The sequence below is a fragment of the Simochromis diagramma genome, unplaced genomic scaffold, assembly GCF_900408965.1.
Source record: "Simochromis diagramma unplaced genomic scaffold, fSimDia1.1 OVJJ01000344.1, whole genome shotgun sequence".
Taxonomy (NCBI): Eukaryota; Metazoa; Chordata; class Actinopteri; order Cichliformes; family Cichlidae; genus Simochromis; species Simochromis diagramma.
Genome location: NW_024387375.1, coordinates 2,646,853 through 2,668,212, shown reverse-complemented (window position 1 = coordinate 2,668,212; position 21,360 = coordinate 2,646,853). Strand labels below are relative to the sequence as shown.

At 39.7% G+C, this 21,360-nt stretch overlaps 2 protein-coding genes across 3 annotated transcripts in view; both read right to left on the bottom strand.

The window, feature by feature from the left end:
• nxn (nucleoredoxin) overlaps positions 1-16,219 on the bottom strand; it is a 70,711-nt gene extending 54,492 nt beyond the window's left edge. The window contains exons 1-2 of one of the 2 annotated variants that reach the window (XM_040008947.1): positions 3,703-5,004; positions 3,127-3,230 (exon numbers count right to left, since the gene is read on the bottom strand). In XM_040008947.1, the coding sequence (XP_039864881.1) occupies positions 3,127-3,150 (24 nt within the window). In that variant the 5' untranslated portion in view covers positions 3,151-3,230; positions 3,703-5,004. Of the gene's footprint in view, positions 1-3,126; positions 3,231-3,702; positions 5,005-15,574 lie in introns of those variants that run through there. The other variant, XM_040008945.1, reaches the window with a different exon arrangement.
• Positions 16,220-16,775: 556 nt separating this feature from the next.
• On the bottom strand, positions 16,776-21,303 carry txndc17 (thioredoxin domain containing 17). The gene is made up of 4 exons (XM_040008950.1): positions 21,043-21,303; positions 19,032-19,113; positions 17,804-17,879; positions 16,776-17,680 (listed from the first exon to the last, which is right to left on the bottom strand). Exons 1-4 carry the CDS (start codon positions 21,185-21,187, stop codon positions 17,612-17,614), a joined length of 372 nt encoding a protein of 123 aa, XP_039864884.1. The 5' UTR covers positions 21,188-21,303; the 3' UTR covers positions 16,776-17,611.
• Positions 21,304-21,360: the final 57 nt, after the last annotated feature.

The window sequence follows — 21,360 nt, the reverse complement described above, 5'->3', positions numbered from 1 at the left end:
GTTTCTGTGGAGAACAAACAGTGCACCATTGATGCGGCTAAACTAAAGATATGTAATGATCTCAGCATTCTATACTCCGCCTTTACAAAAAGCGACCACAACAGAAGCCGAGGTTGTCGGAGCGGAACCTGCTACCTTTGGACTTAAAAGCACACCTGCTGCTTCCAAAAGCAGCAGTGCTGTCAAATGAGCAGGTGGCGAGTGACATAGTGGTGAGCAGAGGAGCGCAGGGAGGGTTAAGTATTTCGTCTGTGTTTACCCACTCCCTGCACTCGCATGATCTCCTGACTCGATTTAACACCTCACAGGCTACAAGTCGCACAAGCAGAAAGGTGCACGCTTTAAGTTTGTCTTCTTTCTCAGAGTTCATGTCCTTTAAACAATAACTATGTAAGAAAATAAATAAAAATGGAGGCCTCCAGTCCTTTTAATGTCAAGGATAAATGCCCCCAAAAAATACATACATGTCAAAACATGAACTACTATTTTGTTTGCACTCAGTGTAGCTGCTTGAGGGAGATTACTGCGCATTACTTTTTAATAATGTCTTCAGGGGAATAGTTCCCAATTTTAACAACAATGTAGGTCTTGTGTGCCAGTATTTGCTTTATATCTTGACTAATGGCCATTTAAACTAACACCCAAAGATGTGAAGTAATGAAATTACAGAGGCACCGTCACTCCTGACGCCACACCAAAGTAAGAGCACTGGAATTCGATTTAAAGCCTTTACTGTTTAAAATCACGTGGAGGGATGTGTGTGGGTGTAAATTAAAGTGAAGTTTGAAAAAATCAAATCAAATCACGACAGTATTTTTCATTTCACATCAGATTGTTGGAAGAAATTCAGACATGAAATGCTGAGTTTGAGCCAAACTGTGAAGAGTGAAATCAAGAACCTTCAACAAGATTTACAACATTTTTGTGATGATTTGTGTTAAAGCCAGAAATAGAAATAAGCTAAACAGGTCTATATAATATCAAATCCCTGAATATAACACAGGAGCTATATGAAACTAAGCAGGTTAGATTTTTGCTGCTAATCTATAAAGTTCAATACTGTACATCTTTTTTGTAACTACTACTATAACTTTTAACCCCATTTGAAGTACCATACTACATTAAAATTTTAACATGTACAGAATGAGAGCAAACAGGCTGTGAAATCAACTGCCAAAGCCTCATTCATGCTACTCTTGAGAATAGCCTGTGACCCTCTGGTAGCCTCCAGTTGCTAGGGAAAGTGTGTATTCCCTTAATCTGCTTGCAACTAAAGCAAACCAAAGAGGTTCAGCACCCTCTGTGTGACTGATTTCACTGACGACAGCCAGGAACCAGTCGCCAACAGGTTGGGGAATACAGATTTTTCCCTCGAGTCCAGCGGTTGTCAGATGGTTGCTAACTGGTTTGTGTGACTAAGCCCTAAATGATAACACATGCTGATCAGTGCACCTCAGCAATACACAGTTCTTCAAACAGCAATCTTACAGCAACACTTTGAATACAAAAAGTGGTGATTATTACAGCTTACTTTTACTAAAGCTTTCACCGTGTAGAGAGGAGTTCTGACATAGTCTATAGGGACACATCAGTAGTAAAAGTCTCAGCTTTTTCCCCTTCTCTCTATGATGTATATCCCCCCTTATGTTCAAGAGAAAGAAAAATAATTTTTCAAAGGAGCATTAACTCAGTCAAACAAATTTATAGAAGTTGATCTAGATACAAAGAACCACACAGCTGATAAGAAGCCACCCATAAACACGCCTATCAGTGAAAGGAGTTGGATTGGCAATAACCCAATGGCAGTCAACCAGGAGATTTTCAGCCGACGCCAAGGTTTGGATGATAAATCAATGACATTGTGAAGGTCCAATACCCCTGCCACAAACACGATGATGGACTATATTAGGATGGGGATTTCTGTTGTAAGAGCTTAACAACAACAACAACAACAACAACAACAACAACAACAACAACAACAAAAAGAAGCCCCACTGTCCTTTGACCTTCTACCCCCCCCAGAGCTTTCACCTGCCTCTCATGGTCCTTCTCACATAGATACTTTAGTGCTGAATAGCACTTAACAGCTAATGTTGGAACAACATCTGTACTAGCTCATAATCAAAACCTTGATGTGCCAAGACCAGGCCAAGCATCCACCCATAACACCATAAAGGGCGATTAGATAGCGAGCAAGCTTCTTCACAAAGCAAAGCATTGTGTTTACATAATAAACAAAGTCAAAACAGGCCACAATGGACGTTTGAACATGTTCACAGCTCAACGTCCAGACCATGAAAAAAAAAAAACAAAAAAAACAAAACCCCAAACCCCTCACCGCCTCTGAATTTGCAGTCATCACGTCACATTAGGATGACTATTAGGGAAACAGTTTAGCCAGTGACTATTTAAAAAAAAACCATAATTTGATGCTGCATCCATTGAATCTTCCCCAGATAAGAGCCCCATGACTGCATTCAGTCATCTCCCTCCCTCCAAGGCCCTTTGAGAACATAGCACCAATCATAACATGTCTCTACACTGAGCGAACAATGCACAGGACAAGAAAGAAGCCGGCCACAACTCTGTGTGCCAGTAATCTCTCTTTGAGGCCCCCGCGTCTCTTAATTGCCCGGACACTTGTGTCCGAGGGTTGCTCTCGTTCCTCAGTGAAAAGATGAGACCTCTCGTGCTCCTTACAACAGGCTTAAGCTGATAAACCCTTTCATTCAACGTGGCCGTGGGATTGAGGCTTCATGCGAACAGATTGGGTAAAAAAAAGACTAATAAAAACAGCGATTAGCCTCCAACACAGAAACAGAGCTAAGCCACAGCACAGCCTCAGCAGGGGGTCTACTTTCAACCACTAAAAGTGTCTGATGATTTGTGAGAGCCTTTTCTGAGGAACACATTCCTCAGTGCAACTACATGAGCAGGAATGCATGTGGTGTTTTTGTTTTTACAGAACAAAGATGTAGCGGATTCCAAAATAGGATGTGATGAGTGAAGAAATACACAAGCGAGCCTCTCTTCGTCTCTACAAGTCTACTTCTAGCATGCATCCTAGACTACTAAATGAGAAACCTTCGTTCTTGGATAGTAAGCACCTCTCGTGACATTTACTACCTGACAGCGTTGCTCTCCCTTCATGAATCCTTCTTCTCATTTTCTCCCCAGTTACAGCCAACGCCTCCATATGGGCTGCCATCAGTGTTTCTTCTGGCCTGTTGCTGTTGTGCATTATACAGAAATCGTGTGTTTGTCAGCAGCAAGGTCGAGTTCTCTGCGTGTTTGCTTTATTTGCAGCTGATGTGAACAAACAAAACAGCACCATACAATTCAGTACAGGTCTACAGCATTACAATAAAAATGCGGGCTGACACTAAAACATAGAAAGCAAGCTTTGAATTAAAAAGGAAAAAAAATAAATAAATCTTTGCAGTCTGAAAACACAAGTTCTCCAAGATTGTGTCCACCTGACAAATGCTCCAAAAGGAAAAGGGTGAAGTTAATTCTTTGCTCTCTACCAACTGTGAGGGAAATATGTGAGTCTGCACCTCCTAAATGAATCAATATTTTCCCCAGCCATCTCCCTGCTAGCTCCATACAGAAAGGTTTCCGCATACACGCGAACTTCCTGTTAAAAGACAGAAACGTCTCTAAAGAGAAAGATGAGAGCGAGTCAAAACAGTGATATTTTACCTGCTATCGCTGCTGCTTTTTGAAGCCAGAGATAACCATGCAGAGCAGGGGCATTATCAGCGCTGTCTGCGCTAGCTAGCCTGGTTAGCAAGCTTCCTTCGTCACTTGGCATTATGTAAAACAGATGGGTGCTTATTTTACATTAAACATACTTAATAGAAAAACTAAAACACCAATTTACACTATGTTTGTTAGGGATGGTACCCGTTTCAAAATTTGGAGGAAAAAAAAAGATTTTTATTTAAGTACTATAGGTATTGTGAGTGTAAATCTTCTGTAAGTGAAACGAGGCTGCTCAGGTTACAGCATACAATTTAGAAGGCTTTGCGGTTACAGAACACCATGCACCTAAACATGAGGGTTAATGGGGATTAACTCTGTAAAGCAACAAACTAAAATTTCGGCAATGCTGTATAGTAATAATGTAGTGTAGTATCTAATATTAGTAAGTTTCTTAGCAACTGTCATAACATTTCAGACTGTGTCCTGTAAACAAAATATAATGTTAACATTTCATGTCAATGGCCTGCTACAACAAAGTCAGCGCTTTAAAACAGTTGATGACACTTTTTACCTTGGTATTAAATTGTGTATCAAGCCTCGTGTAATTCTTTCGGCTAAATGCTAAATACCTGACCTTTGTATAACAAATGCTCAAAGCTGAAAGCTAAAAGGGCACGCACCTGGCACACAAAGTAAGCACACCTTTAATTATAACTTGCAAATATATGAGCCTTTGTATTAAATGCAATACAATTGTATTAAGGCTGTATAAAAATTCACCTACCCTCCAGTTGTCAAAAAGCATGGGCATTAATTAGACTGCCTAGCTTTTGTACCAACATTTTTTGAAATTTCAAATAGCCTATTTTTTAGTGCTTGTGGTTGCTGCTTTTATTACATATAAAAGTACTGATCACAGCAACTTTACAGACAACATGCATTTACTGTATAATGCCAAAAAAAATTTTCAGTAGAAATAATTTGGCGTGGTGGTTAGTACTGTTGCCTCACAGCAGGAAGGTCCCGAGTCCTTCACCATCTGCCCAGGTCCTTTCTGTGTGGAGTTTGCATGTTCTCCCCATGTTTGCGTGGGTTATCTCCGGGTACTCAGGCTTCCTCCCACAGTCCAAAGACATGGAATTAGTGGGGTTAGTTTAAGTGGTGAATCTAAATTGCCCATAGGTGTGAATGTCCGTGTGAATAGTTGTCTGTCTCTCTGTGATAGACTGGTGACCTGTCTAGGGTGTACCGTGCCTCTCACCCTATGGTAGCTGGGATAAGCTCTAGCCTCCTGCGACCCTGATGAGAATAAGTGGAAGAGAATGGATGGATGGATGGATAATCATGTAATCAAGTACAAACAAAAAAAACAAAAAAACCCAAACAAACCACTAACTGACAAAAAGCAGGCAAGACAATCTGTGCCATACTGTTACCTTAGTGACGGACTTTCAGCAGGAATAAACCAGCTCCAAAATAAACAGTTTCTTATTGTTAGTGTAATGCAACTGATAATGCAACAGCATGAATCAATTTATGGGGAGCACTGCAGCACCATTATTTGCTCTCCAGATTAGCTTGCCCACTGGTGACCTTGAGTAATAGCTCACAAATGTATTCTACAGAATCATGTGACATGTGCACAGAAACACACACACACAAACACACACCAAGTGGGAATATCAACATATCCATTTGTCCAAAGAAGATATAATGTGCAATTATGTGGGGAGCGTGTTGTTGCAATGGTGTCAAATAACACAGGCGAGGTAAACTCAGTGAACCTGGCTGCAGATGATTTTGGATATTTAGAGTGATAATTGAAACAGAAACACATTAAATGTTCCAAGTACAGGTATGCTTGTTTGTGTGCAATCTCCTGCCGGAGCGGGTGGGTGCATCTGCAAATGATTCCAAGTGACTCTCTGGTTATTACCAAAATAATGAGCTAACTACAGGCCATGGAGATCTGCTTCAGCTAGACTCTCCTCAATTTTATTCACTTTTTCTAAAAAAACAACATGCCAACTTAGCAAGAATGGCATTTAAATTAGTCACACACAACTACTGAGTCTTATTGGGATGCTGAGGTCTGACAAAAAGTACATTTGAAGATGCTCACCTATATTTCTTCATCCTTTCTGCAATTCTTAAAACTCAACTTGCTTCTGAGCTAAACCGCAAAGACTGAAAAAGCTGATTCAATATTATGGAAAAGACTCTTGGGAAGCATGTCTGCATTGGCATCGGATCTTATTAGACATATGATACATCCTCAGCTGCCTCATTATCCTACAGGAGATTAACAACTCACTGTAAATGTGGCATCTGTGTAGGAGAAAAGTAAGGATCAGCCATCAGTTAGAACCAGCTAATCTGAATTATGTGAGATCAGCAAGGTCAAAACATTACATGTGGATAAAACCCTTAAAACAGCAGGGGGTTAAAAGGGACGTGCAAACGAGACGTTTAAATTGAAGAAGCAGAAAAAGAAGACGGGGTTTCTGGGCCTGGGCAAAGGGTTAGGTAATGGAAGTTTCTGCAAACTGTCAAAAAGACTGTGACAAAGCTATTTCTGGATTTTAATATTGTTCAGTTTCCCCTGGTGCTCAGAGAACATCTTGTTGCTGAGTAACTGAGAGTTGGAAAGTGCCCATGCTGAAAGGATACCACTGATAACTGATGAGATGTGGCACATTGAATATACTGTCAAGTTATTGCCTGTCAAAGTTTCCCTAAAAGGAACAGCTCTGCATTTTGGGAAATACAGCCACAATGGTTTAATCATTTATGTAATCATGTGCAGGTCGCCCTTGTTTTGCTAGTTAAAGTTAAAAAAAAAAGGATGTGTTAGGTGTGGACTTTGGTGCCTGACACCACAGGCTCCCAAGTCCTCCTAAGCTGCATGTTTAAGAATTGTTCCACACTTTATCAAAGTGGGATCCGGGGACTTTGGATATCAAGTCAATGCTTCGGTCTCTGTTGTCCTGCTCATGCCATTCCTTGAATTCTGGGGAGGCCACTGTTGTTGAGGACCACTGCCAAAGGGGGTACGCTTGGTTTGCAACAATGTACAGGTACAGGCGAGGAGTGGATGGCTCTTGTCAAAATCCAGATCAACTTGAACCCAGCAGTCTATTTGAGTGATTTTAATGGTGCGGGTGACCGGTGTATTTGCCTTTTTAAAGAGCATAAGATGAGAAGACTCTGAGGTCCACCATAGTCAGATTTTTCCCACTCTTTTTCTAATCTTTGTGCTCCAGTATAATAACAGCTCCATGTTGACCATGCAAATATTAGAGCAGTATTGATCTTCTCATCTATACTTGAGTCAGAAAGCAAATGAACAGATCTCCAAAATGTTTAAATGTTCTTATATGAAAAAAGAAAATCTAAAATGCAGAGAATGCAGTCTTAAGTTAAAAGAATAATTCAAAAGCCAAAAGAGCTTTAACTTTAAAAGGGTCTGCCTCACAAATCAATCCACAATATTAAAATCCTACTCTGTTACTGCAATGACAGGCAATAAAATGAGATGCACTGCATTGGCCTTGTCTTATAGGAAATTCATCTTTCAAACTTCTCAAAGAGCTGGATGCTACTCTGTCTTCTGTCATGCAGCATTAGGAATCCCACAAAGCCCATAAGAATACAGAGGAAGAAGTGGTCATCATTTCTGGTCCTGTCCTCACTTTACAATATTTTATTCAGCAACTGTTTTTCTGAACTTTTAGGTAATCGTTTTAACAATTTGAATCAATAACTTATTTCAACTGGTTAGACATCAAATTGCAATCCTAACTGATGCTTGCTACTCTTGGATGTTGTTTCTACTGTTTGAGCTTTTCTACAACTATTTCATAGACCAGCTGTAATTGCAAGTACATAAATGGAATTGATTAAAATTTCTAGTTAAGCAACAGCCTGCCGCTGTCAGAATTCAACATACCCTTTCTTAACTTTGTCAGAGGGAATGCTTCGTATGTGAGATTTAAAAAAAAAAAAAAAGAAGCACTTGCCGCATGCAACAGCTAAACCGGGCGAGAAAGCAGAGCTGATGCCACCGTGCCATGCTACATGCTGAGACACTGGGTCTCTTTGTACGACGAGCTTCTTTACAGACAGCAGCAGGAGCTGCAGGAACACTTACACTTGAATGAAAATACCACAGACAGCAGGGGGTTTACAGCTTGCGTGTACACACAACAGTGCACACAACCGGGGAAGCAGGGTGGCGGTCACATGGAAGTGAAAAGGCTATCGTCCAGAGGGAAACTTGTCATGCCAGAAATCTTAAAACTATGAATAAATTTACATCAAATCAGCATCCCGTCTCACCGATGCAACAGATATCCTACATGAGATAGATTTTATGGTTTGTTAGTGGTGACGATGAAAATTTGTAGCAATCCTACACAGCCCAAATTTCGTATCCATAAATGCATCTTTTTCATTTAGCTCAGGAAATATGATCACTGGAAATGTAGAGGGGAAAAACTGAGAAATCACAAAGAGCCAACATTCAATCTAGGAGAGATAACAGCAAGACAAAGGACAGCTCTGGATGGCAGGATGCCCCTGGGGCGGCTATGCTGTTATTATGTTGGAAAGGGCTGCTGAGCTGCGGTGCGGGGCAATTACAGACCGGAGGATTGACTGGGGGGAGGGTCTGGGCAAGCCAACCCATCCATGAAGCGCTCTCAGCTCAGAGAAAAGGAGAACAAACTCTGATACAGCAGCAATAAACCATAACAGATGATGGTGGCTTCACCCGTTGAAGTAACAACCATCTGCTTATTCCCATGGAAAAGAGTTCGGTCTAAGCCGCTTTGCTGTCATCAGTGGAACCCAAAATTAATTTTGAGTGATGCATGCTGAACTTTCTGCTGCATCGGTTTGGATTATTTTACTAGTATATGTCACAAATAGGGTGGTTTTGGGATAACGTACAGGGCTAAATGAATCATCTGTTGTTCTCATAGAGAGCTACAGCAGACACTGTGGTGAACACATTAGCCACGTCTATTATCTTTAACGTCACTCCACTTTGGAAAGTCCTGGCTGAAAACCACACACCGTCCACTAGTGATCCAGCCGGAGAACGCGGGACAAAGAGGAAAAGTCAGTCTCAGAGTATCGTTTCAGTGGTTCATGGACCACAGTCAGAGGTCGCAGCCTTACAGCCATTGTGTGTTGTCACTGAACGGGTAGATAACGGAAGTAAAAACAGATAGAGTTGCAAGGGGGAAAGAGTTTTACGAGACACATAATGCGACTGTTCGCCAAACTCTCACTTGGGTAACTTAAGCCACTCAACTTCACCTCTGATGAAATCTCCATTGTCGTCTCTCATAATATTACAGCTCTCCAAGTAAAGAGGCCACAATGGGCAGTGAAAGGAGACAGTAATACAAGCTCGGTGCTGTGAGAAGTAACAGTTGGCACTGCTGAGTATCCCGGGTCCAAACACACAATTTCCATGCCCCGTGGCCCTGAACGGCTTCAGTGGAGCAGGTGTCTGCGCACATTCTTTACATAAGCTTTTGTCAAACATGGCGCACAGGAGCAAGGCCTCACAGCTGCAGGACAATGGAGTCTCATTAAAGTACAGCTCTGCAGCCAGACATGCACACTTACAGCCGGAGTCAAGGTAACAGTTTCTCCAAGGTCAGTTTGTGGTCAGAAACGGGGCCAAACCAAATGGTGAGAACTGCATTTGAATTATATTACAGAAACATGCCATAAGTTATTTACTAAAATGTAAAATAAATAAATCAATAAAATAAAAAGCTTAAAGCTGTTGTGCTGACAGAAACAGAAATAAAAGACTGAAAACAAGTACAGCTGAAGTTCAAACTGCACATTGTGATTAAATTAATGCCTGATGAATGAGGTAATTGTGCTCTTTCATGCAATTTAGATAAAATTACCGTTATCTTCCAGCATAATGTCAGTGTCAGACCCCTGAGCCATGAACCATGCTGGAGAAGTAAACACTCTGTGCATGAAGCTAGGTAGTACTACATTTTTAGACGTCAGAAATCTGAATGTATAAGAAAAAAAAAAAAATGCCAAGAACCAGTGTGAAGATTAGAGGTTTCTGCTCTTAAAAACTCTCTCTGGCTTTATATTCCACAAAAATTATCAATTAAACTCTCTCGAGGAGTGTAACAAAACTTCAGTTTAACTGATTTTAAGATTTGGTCGTGCAACCTACACAGGTGAAATGTTTTAAAGTAAGAATCAGCTCATTCACTTTAATTCCATAGCCAACTTCATACCATGTACTAGAGCAGGGCGATATGACCAAAAATTTTTTTATCACGATATACATTTGATAATTTGCGATAATGATAACTGACGATATAATTGACACTAGACAAAATGCTTTACAACTCCACAACTTTATTAGTGCAAAAAAACCCCCATCAATGCATTTTCACTTAAACAAGCAGCTGTTTTTTTTATGTGCATTAAAGTTATATAAAAATGTAACAGTGCAAATGCAAATTCCTTGCTGACAGTTTAACCAAAAGGCATTTCCAGTGGAAATTGGCCGACATATCCTCAGCATAACCAGGTATAATATCCACAAAACTTAAAAAGAGGTTATAAACACACAATACGGTAATATTATGTTGAAGCACAGTACGTGTCACTCCGCGAAGCTCCTGCCTACGACAGCCGTAATGCTCCGACAATCCATCAAGCCGTGCGGCTTCATAGCTTAGCAAAGTCGTGCTAAAACATTTGACAGATTTTCGAGCGCCATGTACGACATAAAATCGTTTCGAGGTCAGTAAACACAACCAGAATTCATACATAAGGCATACGGGATTATAAGGGGCACTGTCGATTTTCAGAAAAATCAAAGGATTGATTTTAAGTGTGCCGTATTTTCCAAACAACACGGTAATAACGACGGCCCGCTAGCATGCGCTACCAAAAATAGTGCTTTGTTGTGTATCTGACGGACGAAAGCTAAACCAGTTCCACACCGCTGAAGTTGCAGCATTTTTACAAACCAATTCTGGTTCATCCGTTTCATTTAACGATCCACTTTCGCCCTTCTCATTCGTCGTCGCCACCATGTGGGTATGTAAACATAGGCACTGCGCATGCGCGTTTTACCCATATTCTATATTTATATCTATTCTATATTTCATTTTCCTATCGTTGCCCAAAATTACACCGGTATTACCGTGAACGGTATGATATAGCCCAGCCCTACCACGTACTAAAACCTCTAATGAAGAAATCTAAGACGTACGGATTAGGCAAGGCAATGTGCAGACACTTTTGTCAACCTTCTCACATTTGTTCCATCTGTGTTGTTTTTTTAGTTTTTGTGCAAGTCATCTTTGAGTTTGACACATCTTGACACATTTAGTGATGGCCTTTTGCTTTCACTTATAGTACAAGTTTAGGTCAGTTTATAAGCCGTTTCATGTATTGTATGCCAAGCTGTTCAGGAAGACTGGACCAAAATTTGTGATGAATACATCTCTAAATCTGACATTTAACTCTCACGGTCTCTCCGCTGCGAATTTTCCACATCACAGAAGCCTCAAAAATGTCCCAGTATTAACCCAGACCAAAACAGAAGACCTCTACAACACAAAGCCACAGAAACCAAAGGCAAAGCTGATCAAGAACAGAGGATTACCACGTGCAGATAAAACAGTTCAAACCACTCTTTCAAGCCACTTCTTTGGTTACAGTGAAGGATGCATGATGGGCAGGGTGCAATTCAGTTTTCAGCAGACCACTGACATACTGATGAAAGGTGTCCTTAGCCCCACTCTGAAGCTCCTTGCACCCTTTGCCCCTGGCTGCGAGCCGAGCGAGCGGGCGTCCTGCCTCGGGGGGCCAGCCACACAGCAGAACCGCCGACCAGGAGGAGTCGAACAAGAGGCCTTTCTCTCCCTGCGATGTGATCCTCCCCCCTCTCACTCCTGCAGGAACGACTCTGGCAGCATCTCAGCTGGTTCTCCCCCTTTGGTAAAGTTGGATTCTCAGATCACTTTGGCCATGGCTTCAATTCATTTACATGCAACTCTGTCTCTCTGCTGCTGCTGGTGCACAAGTCCATGTAAGGCAGTGCCAGCAAGTCAGACAGCTGGCCATCTCTGAACAACAGCAGACATCCATTCACTAAGAACTCGCTACTCAAGGGTCTCTCAAAACGAGCACAAGTGGAGAGTCCTCTGTGCTGTTTAGAAACTGTGTTGTGAACCCGTAGCCTGACCACCAGCTCAAACAAAGCTTATCAAACAAAGCATACACAATTATGCAGTGTATAACTGACCCGAGCATAACCTTTACAAAAAGCAGACACGCACATGAGGGGAGAGCAAAATTAAATTCATTCATTTGGTACCAAGATATAATGGCTAATTACACTTCTCAGTACATTCATATTACGAAACCACCAGAACAACATGACAGTTTCACCTTTTTCTCTCCAAGGACAGATTAAATAAAGACTGGCAGAAGACTTTCTTTACTTTCTGCATTTAATCAGGAATATTATCCTTTCTTGATTAAATAACAAACATTTCCTGCAACGGGAAGGCCTGGATAAGTCCTAAGTAAAAGAAAAGGGGACAGCCTCCAGAGACAGGGAAGGAGCCAAGTCAGTACAAGGCAGAGGAGTGGAAGCAGAGAGAGGAGGAGGAGGAGGAGGAGGAGGAAAAGTACAGTTGGAGATTCTGAGGTGGGTTAGACGGCTCTGAAAGACAGGGCTGAAGAAAAATTGCATCCTTCGCCAGGAGATGAGTTCTGCCTGCATCACGTCAAAAACAAACCGGAATGGAGGGCTGAGAGGGCCACTTAGTCTCCACAGACCCACAACATCAACAGAACCCACCACTGAGTCAACATCACTCACCCATTAGGTCTGCCTGTGCCCGTCTATGGTACAAATAGTACTGTGATGTTCTCGTTCAGATGTTCTGGCACATCACGAGCAGGCGATCTTCCTGTGTTACTCAGAGCCAAATGAGAGGTTTTTAAAATTGCCCCCGTTTCACCGCCAGCTAACTTCACACCTGCAAAATGTGATTCTCGCACTTGAATCAGACACAACTAATAATAACTAAAACTAAGAAAAAATTGTTGCATTTGGGTCCTCAGCTGACCACCTTCTGTTTAATCAAAGCACATAAATCCCCACACAATAGGCTGCTAATTATGGCTGCAATTATTTTCATTATCATTTAATCTCCTCATTAGTTGCTGTTTATTTTTCAATTAGTCCAAAAAACACTTCTTGGCAAACAAAGAAAAGAAAAGTAAGAAAAAGAGTGAATGAAATCCATTTAAAATTCACTCGGAACAAGTTGAGGCTTATTTTATTCAACCAAATATATTCGGTGTGCCTCCGTGCATGACAAAGAACACCATGAAATCCTTGTGCTGGAATTTTTTATTTTTTATTTTATTTTATTTTTTTTGGGAGGGGGGGGGAGAAGACATTCAGTCTATAATCAATAGAGCTGCAGATTAATTAACCATCTATCAGAGCTCAACTGATTACACCAAGAAAACCCAGAAGAGAAAGGGAAATGAGCCATTTCTGAACAAAAACATGCTGCCAGATCCTCTGAAGATAAACATCTGATTAAATGGAAAAGAGACTGCTGTGTAAGTGAAGGCAGGAAAACCACCCTGTAATGCTATAATATAACTTGGATGCCAGCATGCACGAATCACAAATTAACTAGTGCCTGATAACAGATAACAATGCTCTGTGCATTTCTAAAGTCATATTTATAAGACTCTGTTAGTACAGTGAATTATGACGAATGTGTGGAGATGAAACCCAAACCGAACGAAGACTACAGGCCTCTGCAAAAATGAGATAGACAGCTGTATTGCAATATTCTCACAAGGTCTGGGCAGCAAACAGACCACCAATTAGAGCACGAACAATGCTTATGTTGATGCCACACATATTTTCCGCTTGGAGTTACAACACAATAACACTGCACTGTGGACATGCTCCGCCCCAGACAACAAGACAACCCCCACCCTCCTGTCATCACTGCACCTTATTCACGTCTGGACTTCATTATGAAGTGTAACGGAAATCATCATTGGCAATTTGAAAGAATTTACGAGACAATGATTCAATCCAAGTCATGCCTCGTGGTCACAAAGAACGGTTAGGGTTATACATGGCTAAGCAAGGCACGTCTTTTCTAAAACCAATACGCACTGTTAGGACAAGAAGCAGATTTTAAACATTTTAGACCACCGTGGTTTTATGTACACACCGCCTGACGTGACTGATGCTAAACTAGATTACATCGTTTTTTGCTGTATGATTTTCCTAAAAATATTTCCTCTTATAGGCATCAGGCCTCACCTTTAAAATAATAATATATATTTTTTAAAAACAACAAAAAGAGAAATGGTCACAGACCTCTTTATTTGGACAATTTGTTATCTAGTCTAGCATCTTTCTTTGTGAGCATCATCAGAATTCACTGACACGCCTGACTGATGCCATGCAAATGCAGCTGAGCATGGTGTCTTTGTTTATGCCTCATCTGCAATTACATTTAGATTCAGCAAGGATGAGACCTGTGCTGCGAACTGGACACTGGCATGGCCCTCTGGCATTCTGCAGTGCACACACGACATATGCAACATTGTCCTCACTTCCATTTTTCTAAGACTTGGATTTATTTTTCTGGAGCTGTAGATAGCAAACCTCTACCATGATATATAATCCATAAGATTTTTATTTTTGGAAAGGAAGAATATATTTGAATAAATCATTTTTTCCTGTCAGTTTTTGCAATTAACAAAAAAAAAAATGGATATCTATCCCAAATAATAAAACTCCTTCAAAAACAAACCAAAAAAAAAACTAATTAATTTTTTTTGGCTTAAAGTCATTTACACAGAGAGAAATTAAGCAATTTAATCCACACATCCATCACAAAATACACACCTAAGCCTCTCAATGTACACAAACATTACAAATATAAAAGTAATTACTAAGTCAGGGAAATCAAAGTAGTCAGAAATCTTCAAAGCACTGCTTTGCTGACACTCTTAGGAAATTAAGGAAAACTAAAGATGAAATGATAGTAAAATGAAAAAACAGGCCTTCTCTGTGTACAGGCCACACCTGGATAATATGATAGAATATAAAATAACTACACTGCTGTGATGCTCAGTGGAACTATGCTTCTGCAATGACTCTCTGGTCAAAATATGAGCCAGTGCAAAGTGAAGAACCGAAAAAAAGAGAAGCCTGTTATCTTTCCTGTTCATAACTCAAAAATGTCTAGACTGGCACTTTTAAGATATATTGATAAAAATCAAGTCAAAGGGCAAGAGTCCATCCTTTTACTCTAAGTGTTTATTTTTGTTTGTTTGCTTTTTTTTAAATTAAAAAGGTTGAAATGTGGTTTTTAAAAGTCACATTTCAGTTAACATTTCTCACATATTTTTGTGGAAAAACTGACAATTCAATAATGTATATGTCAGTTAAAATAAACAGCTGATTTTATAGTTTAAACACACACACGTACGCATACGTTAGTGTGTGATAGCTGTGTGTTATCAATAACGAATCCCAGTTACAAGATTTCTACAGAGAATCTGAAGATGATCCCATTTGTCCCACTTGAATGAATCTGATTAAAATAAGTCGATGTAGGACAAACCCAATTCATGACCCAAATTAAAAACTACACCTGTGCTCTGACAGAAGAAGCAGACATAGCCTAAATGTGTAGGGTTTTTTAAAATTATTTTTCCAGGGTCTTTCAACCCATGTACAACACAGAAACCCCCCCTTCAGACACTAAGCCCTGCTTCGGCTGCTGCTCTTCATCACCGCTGCCCATCTTACCTTTTTGTGTCTGTCTTTGAAAGGTAACGCAGGCCATGGCATCTCCTGCAAAAAGTCTTGCCAGTGTTTCTGATCCGGATCAGACGAGATGAAGACGATTTCCAATTTGTCCTTATGTTCAGACGTCTTTTTGAACCTGCTGTAAAACTCGCACAGGCTGCCGTTGAACTGCTTGCACGGGGCGTTCAGGCTGCACCCGAAGAAGAGCCCGACCAGGGACAGCTTCGCGCCCAGAGACTGCACGTCCACCTCGGCTTTCTCGCTGTTGACGAGCCGCTCCCCGAGTAGACTCACCAGAAACTCCGACATCGCGGCGTACAGTCCTCGAACACACAACGTTACCCTCAGCCGAAACCGCTGTACATGTAACCGCTATGTTCAAGCGACACCCAGCACTTCCTCCACCTCCAATTTGAGGTTTTAGGTGAGCTCCCAGCCCCAGCGAGGCGTTGCGGTCTCTGTGTTCACCGCTGCTCGTCCTCCGGTGCGAGCGCTGTGCAGGAATGCGCTCCGCTTAAATCGCCCTGACTGCAACAGCGGTTGCGCTCTTTTAAGAGAAAAGCACACAATTTTGTCACAATATTTATCATTCTGTTTGTAAGGAATCCACTTTAATCAATTTATGGATTTCAAATGCAATAAAAGCTGCACTTGCAGCTGAATTGTTTTAATTTCCGAGTTTATGGGTTTCTTTTTTTAATTTTGTTAAATTTTCAGAATAATAACAGCGGTTTTCCGGGCTTGACCTCCAGAATCGCATTAGTCTTGTGTTTGCAAACATCATTAAATTTGAGTCGATTAATTTTCTTTAGACAACTGTAAATAAAATTCTACTCATTTCTATTTAGACTGGGGGTGAGACTAAACTCAACTCCTGTGGATGTGCTGCCACCTAGTCCTCACAAAAGAAAACAAGGGTCAGTCACATCACACAGAAAAGTTCCTATCTGATCCCCTCGCAGTCAGCTGATTCGTATTTACAACAGCTTTAAAATAAGTAATTCCAAAATTTTACCATTTACGTTTGCTACAGCGAGTGATCAGAAAACACGGAAAACAAAAAAAGTAGCAATGTTTTCTTCTGTTACTGACATCAAGTTTGTGTTGAAATATTTAAACTAATAACTACTAACTGATCATCCTGAAACAAAAAATAGCTTTTGGCTTTAGATCGTGACAAATGGAGTGGGTTTAAATTGAATTTGGTTCCAGTTTTTTAATAGATTAAACATGCTTTTCAGCCTGGAAAGATCTGATGTTGCTAGCTAATGTAACTATTATGTTATGGGTGTTCCAGAGTGACAAAAAATAAAATAAAATAAATAAAGGAAAACTAAAAAGATCCAAATTTTAAATCACCCTTGCACTTTGACGAGCTCTATCTCAGACTATTTTTTGGAGTATGACATATGAACATTCAGTATCTTGATTAGATATGCAAAAGTTATTGTATGACAAAAATTTACTGATTCTGAGGGTGTGACACTCACTAATTTTCCATAGAATGACTCATGAAAAGTTCTGGCACAGCTTCAGCTATTTCCAAGTTGCATAGAAGATGAAAAACAACTGAAACACATCATGTATGTGAACTTTACCATGTATATCCATCACCCACAACAGCACAACAAAAACATGGTCAGACATATGTGACAGATCAAAAGAGGAACCCAAAGAATTACTCCTATAAGTGTCACTCCATTTAAAGCCACAGCAACAACAAAGTTAAAGAAATCAATAGTCACAATAATAATAAAATAAAAATATTAAGACAGATTCACCACAAACTAGTGTCCACCAGTTCATCACAGAATCCGAGTACTAAGATGGTAGCAAGTAAAGCGTGCATCTCATAGGCATTACAGCATTTAATTAAATACCTAAACAAGTCAGTATTGTTTTAGGGGCAAACTTAAACAAATTCTGATTTCTATCAGAATCAAAGTGGGAGATATTTCACGTTTTAAATTATATTTAGGGGGGGGAAGTGCTGAAATGTTGAACTTTTGTTGAGTGATGAAAGCAGCGCAGTATTCCTCAGTCCTCAGTGAACATCATCTTCACCAGGTCTGCTTTGAAACATTCCTCCTCCACCAACTTCTGAGGCTGAAACAAAGATTACACAGAAACGACGTTTAACATTACAGAAATATTCAATATTAACTGCCTTATTAAACAAATAACTAACTAAATAAATACATAAACAAATAAAGGTAAATGCATTCTTACTGTGCCATATCGCAGCAGTGTGGGAACTCCAGTCAACTTCAGTGTCTCCTTGAAATCGTTCTTTGGATCCTTCCAACTGGAGTGAGAAAGACATTATTAGGAAGCTTTTAAAATTTAACAGTACAACATTTAATAACATAACAAGACTTTGGACTATGCATTGAAACACATTTTTACATTCATGTGAACAAATGGCTCTTGGGAGGCAAAAAAAAAAAAATTTATCACAGCAAAAACGGATATTGCATATTTGCACAGCATACTGTTTAAACAGAAACAGTAAACAGTCGTCAATAACAACTCTGTCTTTCTCACACTGCAGATAAACTTTGTGCTTCCTTACTGCTTCCAGAAGAATTAAAAGGTTAAGTTAAACTTAATTAACTACTGAAGTGTTTCCATTCCTGGTTCTTCCAGACCGCATGTGAAAGTGTCTTTGAGCAAGATAATAAACCCCCAAAACAGCACTCAGTATATCATTAATGTGCATTAGTGTTTATAAATGTGGTTTGAGTTGGTTAGAGCGGTCAATAAGACTACAAAAGTGATTTATGTATGCAATACACAATGATAACACTCCATTCACATTAGGGAATAAAACATAAGCAGAAGTAGTATGGTTAGTTAAAGCAAACAAACAAAGAAAATAGCAAAAGTAGCAAAGAGTTAAAGTCTCCTAGTATAAAACGCATGTAAAGGTTCAGAATGTGCCTCAGCCCACTCTGAAGGTACACAGTACTAGAAACCAGTCTTCTCTAGTTTAGAAATTGGGTGGGGAACTTTAAAAGCCAGTCTCTCCTGTAAACTGGTCTCATGATAATGAGAGCTCATCGGAAGATGTTAAATATCACAGCACTTTATACCAAAGAAGAAATGTTTAACTGGCTCTGTGGTCAGCTGAAGAAAATGAAAATATAAATTCTGATCAGAACAATGATCGGTTTCAATTTCAATTAAATTACACCATGTTTCATGTATCTTTTAATTCTATATAACTTTACAATGGAGATTCAGTCAGTTACTATCAAGCTTTTTTGCCACAGTAAAATCCTTTTATTGACAGGCTACCTGGGATTCTCAACAAGTAAACATGAAATTAAGCTTAGTCTGTTACCTGCACCATGATGTGCTATAGTGGTGACAGCGCGTGACATTTGTGTGACTAAAGAGTTTGAAATAATAACAGCTTCTCACAACATGCTGGAAAGAGGAAGCATAAAATACTGACTAGGCTCTTTCTCCAACTTGGCAGTAGATGAAAACAGAGCCCTCCGGAAGGTGACTCAGCTGTCCTCTTACAACTGGCTCGGCTGGAAAGGTAGAAGTCACAGGATGAAGCACAAAATGCTCTTTATGCAATTTTGATATAAAAAAAAAAAAAAAAAATGCTAAGAAAGAACTCGACTTGTTATTTTTCAATAGTTCTAATCTCAACAGCAATAAGCAATGTCGTTACTTTCCTTTTCATTTTAGCCAAATTTTCCATCCATAACAATCACATTTGTGAAAAAATTAAATTGTCATATAACATTTAAATATCACTGTCACATTCAAAAAAGACAGAATATATCCAAACTCTTCATTTCACCTGGTTAATTAAAACTTTTGTGTAGAAATGAAGTTAGATTTTTTTATGTGCTTATCAGTCAAAATATTTATTTTATCATTAGAGCTGATTTACTAAACCACATACATACATACATGCATACACATTCTGTAATTTTAATGCACATACACTGGTCACTTTATTAGGTAGATCTTGCTAGCACAGGGCTGGACCCTCTTTTTGCCTACAGAGCTTCACTATTTTTTGTGGCATAGATTCAACAAGGTGCTAAAAACATCCTTCTGAGATTTTGGTCCATATTGACTGCATAACAAAGTTGCTCCAGACTTGCAGGTCTCACATCCATGATGCAAATTTCTCTTTTTTTTTTTTTTTTTTCTTCTTTCAAAAAGGTCTTTTCATTAGACAAAGGTTCCAATACAATGTATACAATAACACAAAATGCTTCAGAATATTCCAAAATTTCAATCTTGTTCCCACCCTAACCCTTAAAACAACAAATAATTGGCAGCCTGCTGCCCAACTAAACCAAAAAACAAACAGAAAAAAACAAACAAAAGCAAAAAACAACAAACAGACTCATAAAAGAAAAGAAAAGAAAAGAAACCAAAAAAACCCCCCAAATTTCTCATTTAATCACATTTTATGGTGCTCTGTTGAATTGACATCTGGCAATTGGGGAAGGTGATTTGAGTACAGTGAACTCAGCGTCAAATGCAAGAAACCAGTTTGAGATGATTTAAACTTTGTAACATGGTGTATTGTCCTGCAGGAGACAGCAACCAGAAGGTGGGTACACTGTGGTCATAAAGGGATGGACGTGCTCACTGATTAAATGATACTCAGCTGGTACTACGGGACCCAAAGTGTAGCAAGAAAATATCCTCCACAGCATTACACCACCATCAGCCCGAACCTTTGATACAAGACAGGATGGATCCTTGCTTTCATTTTTTATGTCAAATTCTGACCCTAAGATCTGAATGCTACAGAGGAAATTGAGACTCTGACCAGGACACATTTTTCAATCTTCTGTTGCCTTATTTTGGTGAGCCTGTGTGAATTATAGACTCCCTTTCCTGTTCATAGTCTGGTCATCTGCTGCTGTAGCCCATCCCCTTCCAGCTTTGATGTGTTGTGAATTTAGAAATTCCATTCTATAACTGTAGCAAGTGGTTAATTGAGTTACTGCTGTCTTCCTATCACCTCGAAGCAGTTTGGCCATTCTAAATCATTTTCACCCAGAAAACTACCCCTAATCCTCTGTAAACCTTAAAGTCGGCTGTGCAGCAAAATCCCCAAAGTTCAGCAGTTTCTCAAACATTCAGACCAGCACGTCAGGCAACAGCAAAAACCGTGCAGTATTTCAGCATTTAAATCACCTTGTGTACAAAACACAGGCAGGTGAGTGTAAAATCCTTAAGTAAACCTAATTTCTTATATGTAAACCTAAGCTGCGTTAAATACATAACGACAGATTAATGTCTATGCTTTTACTATATAATATGCCATTAAAAGAGTGCACTATCACTAACACTGTAGCCAAAGCTAAGTCAAGCAGCATTTAAATATCAAAGTCTTTAAGACCAAAAAAGTCACGACAAAACAGTCAGAATAGCAGCTGTGGCTGTAAGTTGCGTAATATATCCAAGTATAAGATTTCTGAGGTTACCTTTGACACAATCTGGACACCAGCTCTTTCCTTGCTTGTCTTTATCCCCTGAAAAGTAAGCAAAAATATCCTTCCCTTTTCTCTCAGACACAGCCCGACAGAATTCATCATACCCGTGTACATTTACTTCTTCGTAATGGGCCATTATTTTAACCAAAGCTAATGTGACAAAGCACAAATTTACACTGCTAAATTTAACCCGTGCTGCAAGTGTAATAATCAATGTAGCTTCTCTGAACTTTGGTCCTGGTAGCAATACTCTTAAGTCGACGCCTACTTCCGGTCTGTGGAAAAAGTTCTTAAAGTAACCGCTAAAAG